We start from the raw sequence: 19,328 nt of genomic DNA, 5'->3' as shown, positions 1-19,328 counted from the left end.
TCGATGACAGGCAAAAACCGTCGAAGTTGTCGTTTTCTCGGATGTATGAACTATCTATATATACCGTTAACTGTGTACAGAACATTCGGAGGGCGAGTCTTTCTCTCGCTTGTCCTTTTTTATTTGTTCTAGTTTATTTTTTTCCCACGAATAAACTAATGCCTATGATATCGTACTGAATACAGTGAAAATGGGCAGCTAATGCAGTCACCAGTAAGAGTTTATATAAACAGATTCGTTACCAATTTTTTTCATTTTTTGCTGAGCAGCATATCTCCTTCAACGTAGTGCTCCTGTAGTCTGGTGGCTGAATATGGCCCATTTGTGAAAAGTATGCTGATTATGGGTTTGCTGCATAAAAAAAAAAATGTGCCTTCAGACAAGCATTAACGGCGTCCAACGAATCAGTCGTAAAATGTGTGTGAAGTCTAATGGCACTTAACTACTAAGGTCATCAGTCCCTAAGCGTACGCACTACTTAACCTAAACTATCCTAAGGACCAACACACACACCCATGCCCGCTGGAGGATTCGAACCTCCACCGGGATCAGCCGCACAGACGATGACTGCAGCGCCTTAGACCGCTCGGCTAATCCCGCGCGGCTCAGTCGTAAAAATTTTACGTTTAAGGGTCTTCGTATCAAATCGCGTTTTCTTCATTTTTTTCTTTAAGTTTTGGAAGCACAAGTTTCAGAAAGTCTAAGGAGCAAAAATTGCTTTTAAATTCAGTTGTTAAGTGTTCAGATGAGTCAGCCAGATTTACTAAATTTGAAAGGAAGCCCTATTTCCTTGGTTGCTTATGAGTTATGTTTGATAATTATTCCCCGCCGGCCGGTGTGACCGAGCGGTTCTAGGCGCTACAGTCTGGAACCGCGCGACCGCTACAGTCGCAGGTTCGAATCCTGCCTCCGGCATGGATGTGTGTGATGTCCTTATGTTAGTTAGGTTTAAGCAATTCTAAGTTCTAGGTGGCTGATGACCTCAGAAGTTAAGTCCCGTAGTGCTCAGAGCCACATTAAGCTTAATTATTCCCCCGATTTGTGGGTGCTCAACGTCACCTCTTTGGTGAGTCAGAAGACACATGTGGTATTAATTAAGAAGCATTATTTTTTCATTTCAGGTAAGTCTCTGCCGCAGAATGAGAGACAACAGGTGTTCCCAAACGGTACTCTGGTAATCAAAGAGGCGGACGAGCAGGACTCCGGGGGCTACGTCTGTGTCGCCTCGAACCCTGATGGTCTCACTTCCAGGAGCAAACTCAACGTCCAGGTTATGGGTAAGTTGTCAATTAATCTACACCACTGTACGAAAGATAATTACTAGCTTGAAACTCTGGAAATATCAAATTTGTCTTTGCGTAAACACTCTATTTTTTCAAGAATATTGATGAACTTGTGACGGTTCTCACTCAAACTGGTACATAATTGCTTCGATGCGAGTGGTATATTTCAGACAATCGTAATTAATGTAGAACCAATGAGAGGAACTTGTCTCACCGCTAATGTATGCAGTGACATTAGTAGAAGTTTGGTAATTACGTACATTTGGACACATTTCTGAACATTGTTCTGCTCATCGGTGCAAACATCGCTTCTTAGCCACAACGTTCACAATAATGGCTCATTTGAATTCTTTATCGTTCAAAATAGACTTAATAAACAAAGTTCTTAAATACTTAAGCAAAAACGTTGTGACATCCAGATATTGAATCAAATCGGTCCAAACGAAGTTCTTAAAATGTTGGTAGTTTATGTACTTTCCTCACGTTGACAGAGAACGATGGCGCCGACGTCGATGTCATGAGTACCAGGGCACATGATTGGGTTCGGTAAGGAAACTGACCGCGCCATTTTGAATGGAATCTTCCCAACATAATAATTAACCAGTCTACAGAAACCACAGAAAGAGATCTAGATAGCTCAATAGGGATTTATACCGAATGTAAATCGAGTATCTTAACCGCTGCAGCACATCGTTCTGTCCTGCGAACCAGCGCCTCATCTTTGTCCAGAGAGCGTATACTATATCTAAGGACGTCTGCGTTTCGTTGTCGTTCAAAACGTCCGTAATTGGCGGTAACGTACGTCGTTATTGTTGTTGTTGTTGTTGTTGTTGTTGATGTTGATGCCTTGTCCTAAGACTGGTTTAATGCAGTTCACCACTCTAGTTTTTCCTGTGTAAGACTCTTCATCTCTGAATAATTGCTGAAACCGACATCTACTTGTCTGCTTACTATATTCACCCCTTGGTCTCTATCTACCATTTTTAGGCGCAGCCCATCCCGTGTTTACCAAACTGACGATTTCCTGGTGCCTCTGAACTTATCCCTTGTTTGCTCAAGTTGTACCATAAACCTCATTTTACCCATTTGGTTGAAATACCTTCTGATTTAATGCGGCTACGTTCTATAACCGTTGATTTATTTTTGTTGATGTTCATATTGTACCCTCTTCGCAAAACACTATCCATTACATTCAACTGCTCTTCGAAATCATTTGCTGTCTCTGTGTGGTTTCTACTGACACATTTTAAAAACATTTCCACTTCGCCGTTTCTAACCAAGTCTTATTCGGTAAGACTGCCTAGGTTGAAACGAAAGTACCTGATTTTACATAGAGAGGAGACCGATCGAGTTCGGATTACCTTCAGGGCTATAGAACGAAAAGAAAAAGAAAGAGCAAACGTTTTCTCTTAGTGTGATGATGATGAAATATCTTTGTATGTTGCTCCTAGGTTTTAGTCTCTCAGCAAGTCTCTGCTTATACTGATAACTTCTCATCACGTTTGTCATTGACCTTGTAGTTTTCTTCCATTTTCACCAAAAACGTGTGGCATATAGCAGGCCGAGAATGGAGAGGAATGCGTTGGGAACAGTTGCTGCTTGTGAGCGTGTAAAGTCGATAAGATACATATGGTGCTCGTAGCTGCGCTAATAGTCGGACGTCTAACACCGTCCGTCAGTCGGTGAGATTTTGTGTTGCCTCTCACTACTCAATTATATTTATGATGTCTGCAAATATTTCATTGGGACTACAAACCGATACCAACGAACTAGTCAAGTTTGTTCTGATTTGGTTTCAACCACGGCATCTAATTTGGTTCTTAATTCGCGACATGAATGCTTACCGTCAGAGAGTCTGCCGTTTCTATCAGTTTGCGCGTTATCGTACTGCCTGTTGGTTTTTGTCTCGTGATCCTCGACCGACGTTTAATGATCTGTCTGACACTTCGTCAGCACGAGTGGTTGGCATTCTTATAGCTTCACTGCTGGTGGTGGAATCGATTAGAGCCTGCAATTGGAGGTTATAAGAATAGACTTCACGAAGTAAGCTACAAATGTCATCCTACGCTAAAGCCATTAAGAAACAAGAGTAGTGCATTTGAAGAAGGGGTTCATATTTCCGGACTCCTGCAGACACAATTCTGCTGCAATAAAGACAACAGATACATCACCATGTGCGATTGGAATGAAGCGGAGATTGGAAACGAATTTCGAAATTTAAGAACGCGGGGAAGCATGCTTCTAGTGGGTAAAACGTCTAAACTACCCACAGGTTCACCGTAAAATTATCGTGGTACAAGGACCGGATGCAATGATGCGTCCAGTCGTAGTGAAATTTGACCAAAGCCGCACAGAAGTGGATGATGCTGATCAGCCACTCGGTCGAGATCCTACAAATGCAATTTCCATCGTTTCGGCAAGTGGAAAGAACTTCTCTTTCTAAGATATTTTGCAACAACGAGGGCGTTCGCACAGCGGTTTTCGAATGGCTTCTTGACCAAGCTGCAGACATTTATCGTCAAGCTATTAAGGTGTTGGTAGAACGTTCCGGTAGTTGGTAATTTGATTTGAAAAATAGGTTCCTATGTCCGTCTCTCATTGGAGTGTAATGCAGCAGCGAATAAATCATACTTGGCCTACCTTAAAAATGTGCAAATTACTTTTTACGGTCTCCTTGGATTTACCTGTCGCGACGACAACCGAGGGCTGGTCATTATCCCTGCGGCTCTCGTCTTGCTACCTGCGACGATCGTTCGCTGCACCACTGGAATCCAGGATCGGTTTACCGTAAGACTTCTTTCTTTCTTGTTAAAACTAATATCAAGTGTGCAAGTTTATATAGCTTCACGGAACAAACAGCTTTTCTATACAGCGACAGCGAGCTTGTCGGATTGTTTTATTATGTAGACGGTCTCTCACAGCGCGTGCTCGCCCACTGCCGCTTCCCCCCATCTGCAAACTTACACTCTTCTTTTTTCATTATTATTATTCTGGTACACATGGGACATCCAGTCATGCCGAACATAGACTTTTCCACATGTACACTATATGTAACGACATTGTGAGTGGGTTCATATAGTCTTTTTGCCGATTTGAAACGCTCTCCGATCTTCTTGGTTGATTTGTAAATAGCGTTTACGCCGTGTTCTCGTATTATAGTGCCGACACTGTCCGTCACCCTGGGAGCGTAAGGTGGAAAGGCAGTACTCGACACTTCTAGCGATGTGTCACTCCGCACAGTGTCAGGTTTCTTGTCACTTGTCATGCACCAGAATACCCATTGCTCCTCAGAAAATGGGCCAAGTGTATTTCGCGTCCGAAGTGCTGCGGCTCAAATGTTCGTCGTGCGTGCTACGAGCGTAACAGTTCATTTCCGGCTCGGGTGCACGTACCGGCTAGTGTATATCGGTTTCCGATACGCACTGATGGCCAGGTTCTCACATTTCTTCGGTACCAGAATGCCTAGAAAGGGTAGCTGCTCAACCTCTCCAACCTCCATGGTAAATACTGGCCCGAGAATGTTCAGATTTCTTAGGAAGTCACCGCACTCTTCGTCTCTACGGATCCACACGACGAAAGTGTCGTCCAAGTGCCTGTCCAGCACTTTTGGTCAGAGCTGAATATGGAAGCGTGGCTGCTAGTTTGAACAGTGACAACGATCTACGCCTGTTATTTTCGTGTCCGACTCTAAGATAACTAAGGTGACAAATGTCATGGGATGCCTCTTAATATTGTATCGGACCACCATTTGCCTCACTTTTTTGCCGCATCTCGACGTGACATAGACTCAGCAAGCCGTTAGTAGTTCCTTGCAGAAATATTGTACAATGCTACCTGTATATTCGTGACAAAGCGCATTGTCAACTACAAAAATTCAATCGTTGTTTGGGAACATAAAGTCTACGAAAGGCTGCAAACTGTCTCCAGGTAGACGACCATAACCGTTTCCAGCCAATGAGCACAGTGCCTTGTTAACAAGCAGGGGGTCCATGGTTTCGTGACACCTGCGGCGTAATCGAATCCCGTCATCAACTCTTACCAACTGAAATGGCGTCTCGTCTGACCAGGCCAGGGTTTTCAGTCGTGTAGGGCACAAACTACAGAGGGGTCCAAAAAATGTATCCACTGTTTAAAAGTCCATAACTGGCAAAATAATTGACGGAGTTGTCTCATCTTTGGTAGTGTAATAGTTTGTAGTTCCGAAAATCGCCACACAAGCGTTGTATTGCGTTGTTTTGTTTTGTCAGATGACAGTCGCCAGATAGTCAGTGTTCTGTTCTCAGTAGCACCTAGTTACTCGAGTAAACATGGCTGGAGCAAGGCTTACATTCGATAAAAGGAAGTCAGTTTTGAAGCGGTATTTTGAGGACGAAAACATTAATGAGGTTCAACGGCAATGGCGAAATGAGTAGCAAACAGAGCCACGATTCGTCGCATTCGAGACAAATTTGAAGCCGAAGGCTGTTTTAAAGATGGACGACCTGTAACAGTAACAAGTCCAGCTAACTGCCGTCGTGTGTTACAACAATTCACACGCTCACCACAGAAGTCTGTGAGACAGTGTGCCCGTGAAACTGGAGTGAGTCGCTCAAGTGTTGGGCGAATTTTGAAGACGGCAAATTGAAAGTGCTACATCCCACGATTGCTACACGCAATGAACGACGACGACCCAGATCGTGGAATGGAGTACTGCGAGTGGCTTACTAACATGGTGCGCAACATTGAAGAGTTTTCAGAGATGATTGTGTGGTCTGATGAGGCACAGTTCAAACTCATGGTACAGTAAATCGCCACAATTGCGTCTACTGGGCCGCCGAAAATCCGAACGTCCACGTAGACAAAGCCGTCAATTTGCCAGGAGTAAATATGTGGTGTGGGTTGTCTTACTGGGGCTTGATTGGGCCAATCTTCTTTGACGGGACAGTTACCGGTTAGGTGTACCTTCAGAAGCTTCAGACATCCATTTTCGCAGGTTCGAATCCTGCTTCGGGCGTGGATGTGTGTGATGTCCTTAGGTTAGTTAGGTTTAAGTAGTTCTAAGTTCTAGGGGACTGATAACCACAGCAGTTGAGTCCCATAGTGCTCAGAGCCATTTGAACCATATGAACATCCATTTTACCTGCCATGCGAGACTTATATGGAGGCGGAAGAGTTTACTTTCAACAACATGGTGCCCTTAGCCCACTAACAAAATCGTGTTAGGGTCGTATCTCGACGAAAATCTACCAGGAAGATGGATAAGCCGTAGAGGTGCTGTGGAGTATCCACCACGTTCCCCAGACCTAGCTCATCTGCATTTTTCCCTGTGGGGAACACTAAAAGCGTCGTTTAACGACAAAAGCCACGCACATTGGATGAACTTCGAGAACCCATCGAACATTCATGTGCAAATATGCAACTGAACACGTTGCAGTCAGTAGTTCGTGCTGCAGTTCGGCGGCATCGTTTGTGTGCGGATGTTAATGGTGACCATTTCGAACACCTACAGTGATATCTTTAAGTTGGACTTTAAGCTACACTTTCACCAAAAATGAGACAACTCCGTCAATTAGTTTGCAAGTTATGGACTTTTAAAAAGTGGATACATTTTTTTGGATCCCTCTGTAGAAATACCCAGAAGGCGCGCTGCAGGCGACATCAGGCTGTTAGCAAAGGCATTCACGTCGGTCGTCTGCTGCCATAGCCCATTAATGCCAAATTTCTCTGCACTGTCCTGACGGATACGTTCGTCGTACGTTCCACATTTATTTCTGCCGTTATGCAGTGTTGCGCGTCTCTTATCACTGCTCTCGGTCGTTAAGTGAAGGCCGTCGGCCACTGCGTTGTCCGTGATCAGAGGTAATGCCTGAAATTTGGTATTCTCGGCATGCCCTTGACACTGTGGATCTCGAAATATTGAAATCCCTAATGTCTTCCGATCTGGAATGGGCCATCCATTTAGCTCCAACAACCACTGGTCGTTGGAAGTCTGTTAATTTCCGTCGAGCGGCCATAATCCCGTCGAAAACCTTTTCACATGAATTACCTGAGTTCAAATGACAGCTCAACCAATGCATTGCCCTTTTATACCTTGTGTATGCAGTATTCCGACAACTGTATATGTGCATGTCCCTATCCCATGACTTTTGTCACCTCTGTGTATGGAACTGTGTAAACAGATGTGCAAGATTTTGGAGTGTATCCTGACTGGGAGAACAGCGATTAAAATGAATGCTTACTGTTTAGAGGTAAGCTAAGAGATACTGCAAGGCTGGGATTTTAGACTATGTGTGCGCCTGTTTCAGAACCACCAGAGATACATCCGTTTACGGTGAAGCCAAACTTGCAGCGTGGCATGAGGATCCACCTGACCTGCGTGGTTATCAGGGGGGACTTCCCCATCACGTTCCACTGGCTGAAGGACGGGGCGGACCTGCCGCAAGACAGTGGCATCACGGAGAAGACACTGGACGAGTACTCGAGCACTCTGGCCATTAGCCGGCTGGCGGCCCACCACTCCGGTAACTACACGTGCACCGCGGCCAACGCCGTCGCCACCGCCAGGCACACCGCAGAGGTCGTCGTCAGCGGTACGTACACGAGAGCACCGTGATAAACAAAGTAGTCGCGCCAGGAGACGTCCGCTAACGCCGTTCAGCACCGCCTCTAGACCCGATAATGGTCTGGACACTGCGAGGAAAAGAGTCCACAAATTTAGGTACCTTACAGGCTGGAGTAAATACAAGTGGCCCGGACGAGTGGATACGTTTGGACTTGATAACAACACTCCGTGACGTACACCCCGTATACACCCACTGGAGCACGTTTACACAATCTTGACAGCTGACAGAGTTGTTAGCAGAGGACAGTCCGGTTGCGGCTCTAGCTGGCCGCACAGGTCACCCGATCTGTCAGTGTGCGATTACTTTGTGTGGGAAGCCCTCAAGTCTAAGATGTATCGCAAAAACCTCATAGTTCTCAAAAAAAGCAACAGAACTGTTCGAATGAGACTGCAGCAATTCAAGTAGTCCAGCTTCGATCCGCCTTCAGTAACTTGTTGACCAGCGCCCAAAAAGTGCGAAGAGGTCAATGGTGGTCACTTTCAAAATTTGCTGTACCGAGTTTACAAGAGAAACTCCCCATCGCAACCTCCTCAGATTTAGTGGTAAAGTGGCCCAATGGAAAGCCCGTCCAAAACTGAGCACAGACCAAGCATGAAAGCAAGTAGTTGTAGTAAATTGTGAAAAAAGAATGAAAGTAGAAACAACCTGACAGATCCAAGTTCAAGACGTGTACTGTCGAACGGCGTTGTGGTTGTGTGGTCACGGTCTTGGCGGGGGGGGGGGGGGGGGGGGGGAATTCATGTTCAAGCCTACCTCGCACATCCTTTTTTCTTCTCACAAATTTATGAACTATCCGTCCAGTCATTGATGAGTCTGTTCTGCTTCTTCTTGTCACACTATAACTGGTTTAGCATATGAGTAATGCGTCAAGAATATATTACCGCCGCAAGTAAATGTGATGAATAGTGAAAACAGGCGAGAGGCTATATAGATCTCCCACAGAATTAAAAACAACAAATAAAGGGGTGTAAATTACGTTACAACGAAGGATTTCAAGAGTCAAAACTTCCAAAACGAAATATAAGAGGCATAACATGCGATACTTGTGTAGAACCAGTAACAGGTGCATAAGTCTGGAGGCCCCGTCGTTACACGTCGCCGTTGCAAACGTACGTTACACCACAAAACAGACACAAATTTGAATCTAGCGACCAGAGACGTCAATGACCGGACGGATAGTTATTAATTTGTGAAATAATAAAAAAGGTGGGACGTGAGGCAAATCTGAATCCGAAGCTCCCCCTTCGGAGGCCAACACCGTGACCACATGACTACTATGCCACGATCATTCAACCTCGCTCAATGTTGCAGATATTGATCCTGGACCGTTCTTTGTTTCTATTTTACTTCTTTTTCCCACATTTCACTACACCTTCCTCCTGTTTCCATGCTTGCTCTATGTTCGGTTTTTAACGGGCTGTTCAGTGGGCCATATTACCACTAAATCTGACAGGGGTGCGATGGGGAATTTCCCTTGTTAGTACTGCATTTCCTTTAGTCTGCTGTGTTCCTGTGTACGCAGGAATTGTGTTCACCAGGCCACTTTTATCGGCCTCACGCTGTATATCTGGATAAAGTAAGAATCTACTAATTACCTTTATTTATTTTTTTATTTGAGATCGTGGGCCAAGACTTGCTGCGGATCGAGAATATCTGGCCTTAATTCGCTCTTTCGAAATTCCATCCGAAATCGAGGTGCGACCAATCTCTGATAGTGAGCAGGAAACACTGTTTCGCTCTTCAGATGCTTTCACTCACAGAGGATTAAGGTTACCTCTCTCCAGTGTAATATCATAGAATCGGCCATTTTGACGGCCGTGCGAGCTTTTATAGCCCTAATCCCGCTTATGCGTAACGGTTTTCCATTTCACTTTAAACGTGTACAATTCCCGCTGATCTTATGTTATGCCATGACCATAAGCAAATCACAAAGCTAGACACTGCTCGTCGCAGGCATGGACCTTAGTGTCAGTTGATTTTCGCACGGCCAGCTCTAGGTGGGTCCCGCCCGCTTTAGTGAAAGAAACAAGACCTTCTTTAATGTCCCTCGTCATACTATTTCAAACGTTGCATACAAAGAAGGTTTGCAAGTAAAAAATAATTGCTTGACAATTGTTAAGGATCAAGTGACTTTTACTAATGAATATCTAAGAACTGCTACAGAACAACAGACAATTTCTACAGAACACCCGACCAATGACTATAAATGAAAATGTAGAGCAAGGGACGTGTTAACTGCAGCGAAACTTCTGCGCGTACGCTCTGTATGTATTCGACAGTTCATGAAGTACGATGTTTTGTAAAAATGGAAATGATCGTACGGCTTCAGGGGCCCGTAGTTCCCAGGCGGGAAGTTCGGCCGCGGAGTGTAAGTCTTATTGAGTTCGACACCACATTGGGCGACTTGCGCGTCGACAATGTGGATGAAATGACGATGAAGAGAGCACAACACACAGTCCCTGAGGTGAGAAAATCTCCCACTCCAGCCATGGATCGATCCCGGGCCCCCGTGCGTGGCATTCCAACGCGTTGACCATTCAGCTAATGGGGCGGACACGACGTTTGGTGCATATAGTTGTAGAAATCATTAGTGCGACATCCCGTCTGCTACGGCGACATGTCTGCAAGACATCATTTGAGTGTTTATGATGGTGAACTACCAGTTGGACGGCTCGATGCTGGTCAAAGTGCTACTACTGTGTCCACAGTAATGGGTTTGTCCGAACGTGTCATCCCGCGATTAGAAAAGGTCTCAGAAGGCGGAAATACTACGCGAAAGCATGTCGGCGGTCGTAGACGGACCACCACGCCGCAACAAGATCGACACGTAGTTTTAGTGGCGAATGGGAGCAGACATCCTACTCATACACAGATAGTTGCAGACCTTGCTACCGCTATCGGTACAGATGTCTCTGCCAGAACCATTTCGCAGTGATAAAATCAGGCTGGCTGTATGCTCAGAAACCTGTCAAATGAATCCCACTTGAACCACACCATAGTCCTGAAAAACTGCTTTGAAAACCTTGGTTGCGATCAGAACCGGTGTTCCAGAGTCATGTTCCCCCACGAATTCCTCTTCACTGTGACGAAGTGACCCTGGCCACCAGTTATTGTGGTGAGAGAGGGGAACACGTTACACGCCTCGGAAAGTTCAAAAACGTCATCGGTATGACCTAGGCGTTATGGTGTGACCACACATTATGGACAATGGCTGTAAACTGCTGCAAATCTTCGAGCAAGGTACTGTTACAGAACATTTGTGTTGTTGGGAGAGTATTCCGGGTCATGTCAGTCTCTTTAGTGGTGCAGTAGGTCCTGATTTTCTGTTTAGGGACGACAGTGCCTACCCATACAGGACCGGTGAGGTGCCGGACACACTGGAAAAGAAGATATTGAGCGTATAGTATGACCTTCTTACTGGCTGTACCTAAAACCCTATATAGAATATCTGGGATGCTGTTGGCTGACGCATTTCTCAACGAACGGTGCAAGAACTGGAAACTGCCTTGAGACCGGAGTGGGACAGCATCCCCCTCCCGCCCCCCCACCCCCCCCACACACACAAACAAGGAGACGTCTACAGTTGGTAGCTAGAATCAATGTTGTTGTTATTGTTGTTGTTGTTGTTGAGGTCTTCAGTCCAGAGATTGGTTTGATGCAGCTCTCGATTCTGCCCTATCCTGTGCAAGCCTCTTCATCTCCGAATAAATACTGCAACCTACATCCTTCTGAATCTGGTTAGCGTATTCATCTCGTGGGTTCCCTCCACGATTTTTACCCTCCACGCCTCCCTGCAGTACTAAATTGGTGCAGTGCGTGTTAGCTGCGCAGTCTGAGGCGCCTTGTCACTGTCCACGTCTCTGCCTCCGTCGGAGGTTCGAGTCCTCCCCCTGACATAGGTGTAGGCCGGCCACGGTGGTCTCGCGGTTCTAGGCGCGCAGTCCGGAACCGCGCGATTGCTACGGTTGCAGGTTCGAATCCTGCCTCGGGCATGGATGTGTGTGATGTCCTTAGGTTAGTTAGGTTTAAGTAGTTCTAAGTTCTAGGGGACTGATGACCACAGCTGTTAAGTCCCATAGTGCTCAGAGCCATTTGAACCATTTGAACCTGACATAGGTGTGTGTCTTGTCCTTAGCGTAAGTTGGTTTAAATTACATGATATAGTGTGTGAGCTTAGGGAACGATGACATCATCAGTTTGGTCCCATAAGATCTTACCAGAAATTTCCAAAATTTACTAAACTGGTGATCCCTTGATGCCTCAGAACGTGATCTACCAACCGATCTCTTCCTCTAGTCAAGTTGTACCACAAATTCGTCTTCTCCCCAATTCTATTCAGTACCTCCTCATTAGTTACGTGATCTGTCCATCTAATCTTCAGCATTTTTTTGTAGGGCCACATTTCGAAAGCTTCTATTCTCTTCTTGTCTACATTGTTTATCGACCATGTTACACTTCCATACATGGCTACACTCCATACAAATACATGAGAAACGACTTCTTGACACTTAGATCTATACTCGATGTTAACAAATTTCTCTTCTTCAGAAACGCTTTCCTTGCCATTGCCAGTCTACATTTTATATCCTCTGTACTTAGACCATCATTAGTTATTTAGGTCCACAAATAAAAAAAGCACTCCATCTTCAGGCCACGAGTGGCCTACCGGGACCATCCGACCGCCGTGTCATCCTCAGAGTAGGATGCGCATAGGAGGGGCATGTGGTCAGTACACCGCTCTCCCGGTCGTTATGATGGTATTCTTGACCGAAGCCGCTACCATTCGGTCTAGTAGCTCCTCAATTGGCGTCACGAGGTTGAGTGCACCCTGAAAAATGGTAACAACGCATGGCGGCAGGATGGTCACCAATCCAAGGGCCGGCCACGCCTAACAGCGCTTAACTTCGGTGATCTCACGGGAACCGTTGTATCCACTGCGTCAAGGCCGTTGCCAGGTCCCCAAATAGCACAACTCATTTACTGCTTTAAGTGTCTCATTTCCTAATCAAATTCCCTCAGCATACCAGATTTAATTTGACTACATTCCATTATCATCGTTTTGCTTTTGTTGATGTTCATCTTATATCCTCCTTTCAGGACACTGTCTATTCCGTTCAGCTGCTCCTCCAGGTGGTCTGCTGTCTCTAACAGAATTACAAGGTCGTCGGCAAACCTCAAATTCTTATTTCCTCTCCACGGATTTTAATTCCTACTTCTATTGTTTCCTTTACTTCTTTCTCAATATACAGATTAAATAACATCGAGGATAGGCTGCAACCTTCCCTTTCATGCCCCTCGGCACTCTTACTGCCATCTGGTTTCTGTAATAAATAGCCTTTCGCTCCCCGTATTTTGCCCCTGCCACCTTCAGAATCTGAAAGAGAGTATTCCAATCAGCACTGTCAAAGTCTACAGATGATACAAACGTAGGTTTGCCTTTCCTTAACCTACCTTCTAAAATAAGTCGTACGGTCAACATTGCCTCCTGTGTTCCTGCATTTCTACGGAATCCAAACTGATCTTCCCCGAGGTCGGCTTCTACTAATTTTTCCATTCGTTTGTAAAGAATTAGTTTTATTATTTTCCAGCCATGACTTATTAAACTGATAGTTAAGTAATTTCCACACCTGTCAACACCTGCTTGCTTTGGGATTGGAATTATTAACACATGCAAAATGTGCATTAGTGCCGTAGTAGGCCTTATTCCTTACTGATAGTCTGATATTGACCTTAATGTTGGTAGTTTCACCTGTGTCAAATATGAACGTTATTAATGTCTGTTATCCTGCTTTCCCATGTGGTGTAACCTGTAGTACTTTTAGTTGTAAACACAACGCTCCCACTCTATTACGTAACTGCTGTGTTTGTTACAGTGCCTGCGATTATTACTGTTCAACAACATTTCTGTTCCTTAGCATTTGGTAAACATTGTAAATTCCATATGTAGGAAACCTTGGGCACAGCTGTAAGTAAGTAACCGGGTAATGACGAGTTTCTCAGGGAGTTACCAATATTATGATAAGAATCTAATGTCTGTGTTGCTAGTATGCCATAGTTTATACACATCATGATAATTCAGTACCACCAAAATTTTTTCACACAAAGAGCAACCCGGATAGCCGAAAGCTTTAATCTGCCGCCTCCATGTTTCGGGGCGCTGACCCTGTCCTGGATATAATCCGCCTCCCCTGTATGCGGCTTTTAGGCGGTTCCCCACATGCAGATAGGTAAATATTGGGCTGGTGCCCAGGTCCTGTCTCAGATACACGCTATGCAATTATGTTGAACACGTTAACACTCATGAACATGAGATTTACTCTAGGGCCAGACAGATGGGTAACACAAATTCCATCTGGAGGAGAGTGTTGGCGACAGAAAGGATATCCATTGAAATATAGTACAACCATTGGAAAGACCTGGAAGGTAATCCGTCTGCAGTATGTAATGTTTCTTTTTAATGTTTTGTATATTCATGAGAAATCTGTTTCACTATACTTTGTGATATAAAAATTTAAAGCTACGAGATGTATACCTGGTTTCACGAATTCTTTGTGCATTTCTGTATAACTTTATAACTTTCCGGACTAGAAATGTAAATGATATGTCAGTTGCATTTCTGAAACTTTGCATTACTGGTAAGTGTCCACGAGAAGGCGGAGGATAGGGGTCAGCTTAAATGGGACACTTGCCCCCTCTTGGAATCTGAGGGTAGAATTATTAATTCAATACAGAAAACGAAAAGAACTAAAGCGTTCGGCATGTTTTTTGGCGCTATGAAAACATGTTGCAAATTAAGCGATCTGATAAGATAAGGAACGAGGAGATTCTCTGCAGAATCTGCAAAATGTCTGAAATGCATTGACAAGAAGGAGGGATAGGATCATAGAATATGTGTTAAGACGTCAGAGAGTAACTTCCGTGATCCTAGAGAGAGCTGTGGAAGGGAGGGGAAGACGGAGGGTGGAATATATCCTCCATATAACTGAAGATGTAGGTGGTAGGGAGCTAGTCAGAAATGAAGAGATCGGTACAAGAGAGGAATTCGTGGCGGGCCGCATGAAGTTAGTTAGAAGACTGATGATTCAAAATGAAGCTGAATGACTGTCTTTGATCCTAAAAGACCGTTCATTGCGCATTGCCCAGGACAACTGGAAATACTGTCGATACGACAATAACCATATCGTCATTCGTTGGTTTTCGCGATATTCACTGGAAACTATGTCGTTTCTCTCGTCTGGCAATATATTCGTCGCTGTTCAGCAGTCATAGGGGATGCGAATCCTTTACAGAATCGTGACGAAACAGAGATGTCCTTCTTTTCTCTGTTACTTCCTCGTGCAGCACGAATTAAGCCCACAAAATCCCAGGTTCACACGTCACTTCTCTCCTCCATTACCAGCACAACATAAACTTGCCTCTAGACCATCATATCTGAGCGACACAGTTTAGTATGCTCCACATGCAAACAAGATGTGTGACAGCTTGCTACAAAGATAGCGAAAATTTTCTAACGGCACAACGGTTTCAGTAGACCTTGAAGGACTCCGTCATTATATTCTGTTGCTTTACTCATCTATGCCTTATTGTGTAAATCAGAATACTACAGTCGGAAATACAAAACGCCATTAACTTCGGAGGAAAACTGTGTGAACTCCAGCAGAAGACACCTTCTCTATTTATATGCGATGTAACACATTGCAACATGCGGTCACAGAGCTATGAGCCATCTGTATTGGCAGTTTCGAGGGTGGGTTTGGCAGGTATCCCAAACTCATTTAGCCCTGGGCTGCTCTTTCCCCAAATATTAAAAATTTTTAGGCTACAGAACAAAATTTGCCGCACTTTATTTCAGTCAATACTAAAAACAGAAGTTATGTAACTAAGAAAAAATATCCATTAACCTGATGAATGTTACATTTTGTAACAGGAGAGTTGAGATGTCATCAGAACTATAAAAGCAATTTTCTGGTTCATATCCATTTTTTCCACACAGAAAAGTTTAAATCGAGGATGTTTCCGCTGGTTACTTTTATCTGTATCTTGCAGAACTTCCTTCTTTTGTCAATATATGTGTCTGCTTAACGTTATTGACGTACAGTGTGCAACTAAATTCCATTTACAGACTTCTAAAACATGTTGCTTACACCAAAACATAAAAAACGTCCATTAAATATGTGCTCTAATACGCTTCCCTTAAGACCTATGAGCACTTGTTCAATAGAAGAGATTTTTTTCATAGTAGCAAAGATGAGCAAATGCTCGTAGCTCTTGAAGTATGCATTTTAGAGCCAACGGTTACTGGAGACATTTTTCTTATTTTACTCCACACTGTCTCCTCCCAAAATACGGAAAGCAAAGAGCTTTCCGTAGAAGAGATGTGTTTCATAGTATTGAATATTAACAAGTGCTCATTGTTCTTAAGGTACACATTTTAGAGCTCATATTTACTTGAATGTCTTTTTTTTCTCTTTTAGTGTAAGAAGTCTGTCCTCGAAGTGTGTAAAAGGAATGTAATAACACGCTGTGTGAACAGATGAGTCATGTCAGTATATTCTAAGTTTACTCTCTAACTCGTTGGATACGCTTGATCGATTCGATGTAGATATTATCTCGGCTTAGTCATTCACAAATGGTAATATACTTAGCATATTCATAAAATACAATGCTGTACTTTGTATACATTGTGAAATATATAGTAATATGTAGTAACTTGGGCTACAATGTCTTTTACTACAATAAGTTTTGAGTAACTATCGTCAAATTTAGGTATTAGGGCTTGAAACGACTTCTAATTCACCGATAATGAAAAGTGGAAGTTTTACAAACTTGCCTCCTCTTCGATAAATTTAGGTTGACACCCTTTGGCATTTACTGCACTCTACAGAATATAGAAAAATTTGTTATACAACATTACGATATTTCACAAATCACCGTCATTTAGTAACAAGTTTTGTAGTTAACTTTAAATAAACATTTATCAGCAAAAAAGAGTCTCAAGGCTTGCATTTGTCTGCAGATCTGTGAAGCTGTTTTATGGTTCAGAGAGATTTGTACCTACCTTTTTATTTTCGCATACTGCCGTAAAAACTGCAATTTATGCATCTTCAGTTAATGTTTAAGAATTTCGTATAATGAATTTTCTATTGTTATTTGTCTACAGTTAGTTTTAGTTTGCATGTAGGAAAATTTAATCAGGCTGTTAAGTTCTTCGAGATGTTCAGTAGTTGAAAACCCAGATGTGTGTTTGTTTTGTAGTGCCACCTTCGTGGAAAACTGAACCCCAGGATGCAGAGGCAGTAGAAGGCGAGAACCTGACCATTCCATGCTCCGCTTCCGGTACTCCAACACCGAAGATATCATGGAAGAGACGGGACGCAGAGAGTTCAGCTGCAGGAACCGAGGAAATGCATTCGTCCGTCAACTATGGGTGAGCAACAAGTATTTCAAAACAAAATCGGAATATAAAACAGAATTGGCTTCATGAACTAAGCACCACCTGTCTAGTCTTTTTCTGTGTCGTTTCAGCAACAGAGCACGTCAGACTCTAGCGTTGCTATTAGTGTCAGCAAAGCTGCTTGCTTTGCGTCCAAGAAAGGGTTTAAATAACCAATTTAATTTCGGAAGCGTTTCACAAAACGTATGATCTTATATTTATCACACTTAACCCTGTTTTCATAAAATTATTCACTTGAAAGGATGGTTATGGTTAGCGTTTGGTAGGCACGTGGATCATTATAGACAGAGACATTGCTAGCTTCGGATAAAGTTGTTTGGGAAGGCACGAGCAATATGGATCGGGAGGTTCGGTCGGAGATTTGTAATTATTATCACTGACCGTCTATTCAATGGGCTTCACGTGAGAAAAGCCTGTCGTTACTACAGCTGCTCTTGAGAAATTAATACGAAGATAATTATGAATGGTTTATTTGAGTTCGGTAGCCACGATTTAATACTGATGTATTAACTGGAATAAAATATATGGATGATTTCGGTGAAAGCAGTTAAATAGAAACGGGGATTAAGTGCGCCAGCTGTGAGGAATGAGCTGCAAATACATTAGAATAATTTTATGCCTACAGTAATTACGTTGATTGGGGGCGACAGTTATGTAAATGCTGCATTTTACTTACTGTTACCAGGTTTGAGGCAAAAATTACTCATTGGGATACCGCAATGTGCAATATTAATAACAGATGGAACTGCATTAAAAATTAACTACTATCTAATAAAATATTCATTTTATGAATTTTTCTCTCTTATAGTTTATGTGTTTGGTTCACACGATAAGTCTCTGAAATACGTCAAGTGCTACCATCCCTCTCCTTCGCAAGGTGTGTGTGTGTGTGTGTGTGTGTGTGTGTGTATGTGTGTGTGTGTGTGTGTGTATGTACGTGTGTGTGTGTGTGTATTTTACAGCCACCAATACACACATTACGTTCTGAAAGCAACCAGAAGGGAAATAGAAACGAAGTGAAACTTGACGAGTTGAGTAAATGTGTGATGCAATTTCAAACATATTAAAAACTCGGCAGCATGAGTTGCACACACTTTGACGTCGATGTATCGATGTATAAACTGCATCGCTCAGGAGGATCTCATAGACCCACTGTGTCCTATCCTGATGCGACCTCTCGGACACATCTGCTTGACTTGTCTTTGATATCCTGGATGATTTCGGTGAAAGCAGTTAAATAGAAACGGGGATTAAGTGCGCCAGCTGTGACGAATGAGCTGCAAATACATTAGAATAATTTTATGCCTACAGTAATTACGTTGATTGGGGGCGACAGTTATGTAAATGCTGCATTTTAATTACTGTTACCAGGTTTGAGGCAAAAATTACTCATTGGGATACCGCAATGTGCAATATTAATAACAGATGGAACTGCATTAAAAATTAACTACTATCTAATAAAATATTCATTTTATGAATTTTTCTCTCTTATAGTTTATGTGTTTGGTTCACACGATAAGTCTCTGAAATACGTCAAGTGCTACCATCCCTCTCCTTCGCAAGGTGTGTGTGTGTGTGTGTGTGTGTGTGTGTGTGTGTATGTGTGTGTGTGTGTGTGTGTGTATGTGTGTGTGTGTGTGTGTGTGTATGTACGTGTGTGTGTGTGTGTGTGTGTGTATTTTACAGCCACCAATACACACATTACGTTCTGAAAGCAACCAGAAGGGAAATAGAAACGAAGTGAAACTTCGAATAACGGGGTGTAGTGGGAGCCGGCTTCTGTGGCCGAGCGGTTCTAGGCGCTTCAGTCTGAGATCGCTCTGCTGCTATGGCTGCAAGCTTGAATCCTGCCTCGGGCATGGATGTGTGTGATGTCCTTAAGTTAGTTACGTTTAAGTAGTTCTAAGCCTCGCACATTTTCTATCTGAGGCAGATACGGGGACCTTGGTAGCCGCGGAAGTATATCAACAACTCACTGACATTTCGTAC

General features: G+C 43.5%; 1 protein-coding gene across 1 annotated transcript in view; it reads left to right on the top strand.

The window, feature by feature from the left end:
- Positions 1-342: 342 nt before the first annotated feature.
- Positions 343-19,328, top strand: part of LOC126235454 (Down syndrome cell adhesion molecule-like protein Dscam2) — a 289,196-nt gene continuing 270,210 nt past the window's right edge. The window contains exons 1-4 of the mRNA XM_049944177.1: positions 343-346; positions 1,122-1,277; positions 7,568-7,852; positions 17,141-17,312. Of these exons, the coding sequence (XP_049800134.1) occupies positions 343-346; positions 1,122-1,277; positions 7,568-7,852; positions 17,141-17,312 (617 nt within the window). The remainder of the gene's footprint in view (positions 347-1,121; positions 1,278-7,567; positions 7,853-17,140; positions 17,313-19,328) is intronic.

This window comes from Schistocerca nitens, chromosome 2, assembly GCF_023898315.1.
Source record: "Schistocerca nitens isolate TAMUIC-IGC-003100 chromosome 2, iqSchNite1.1, whole genome shotgun sequence".
Lineage (NCBI taxonomy): Eukaryota > Metazoa > Arthropoda > Insecta > Orthoptera > Acrididae > Schistocerca > Schistocerca nitens.
The sequence above is the reverse complement of the archived record's forward strand: the minus strand, read 5'-3'. Positions and strand labels throughout refer to the sequence as shown.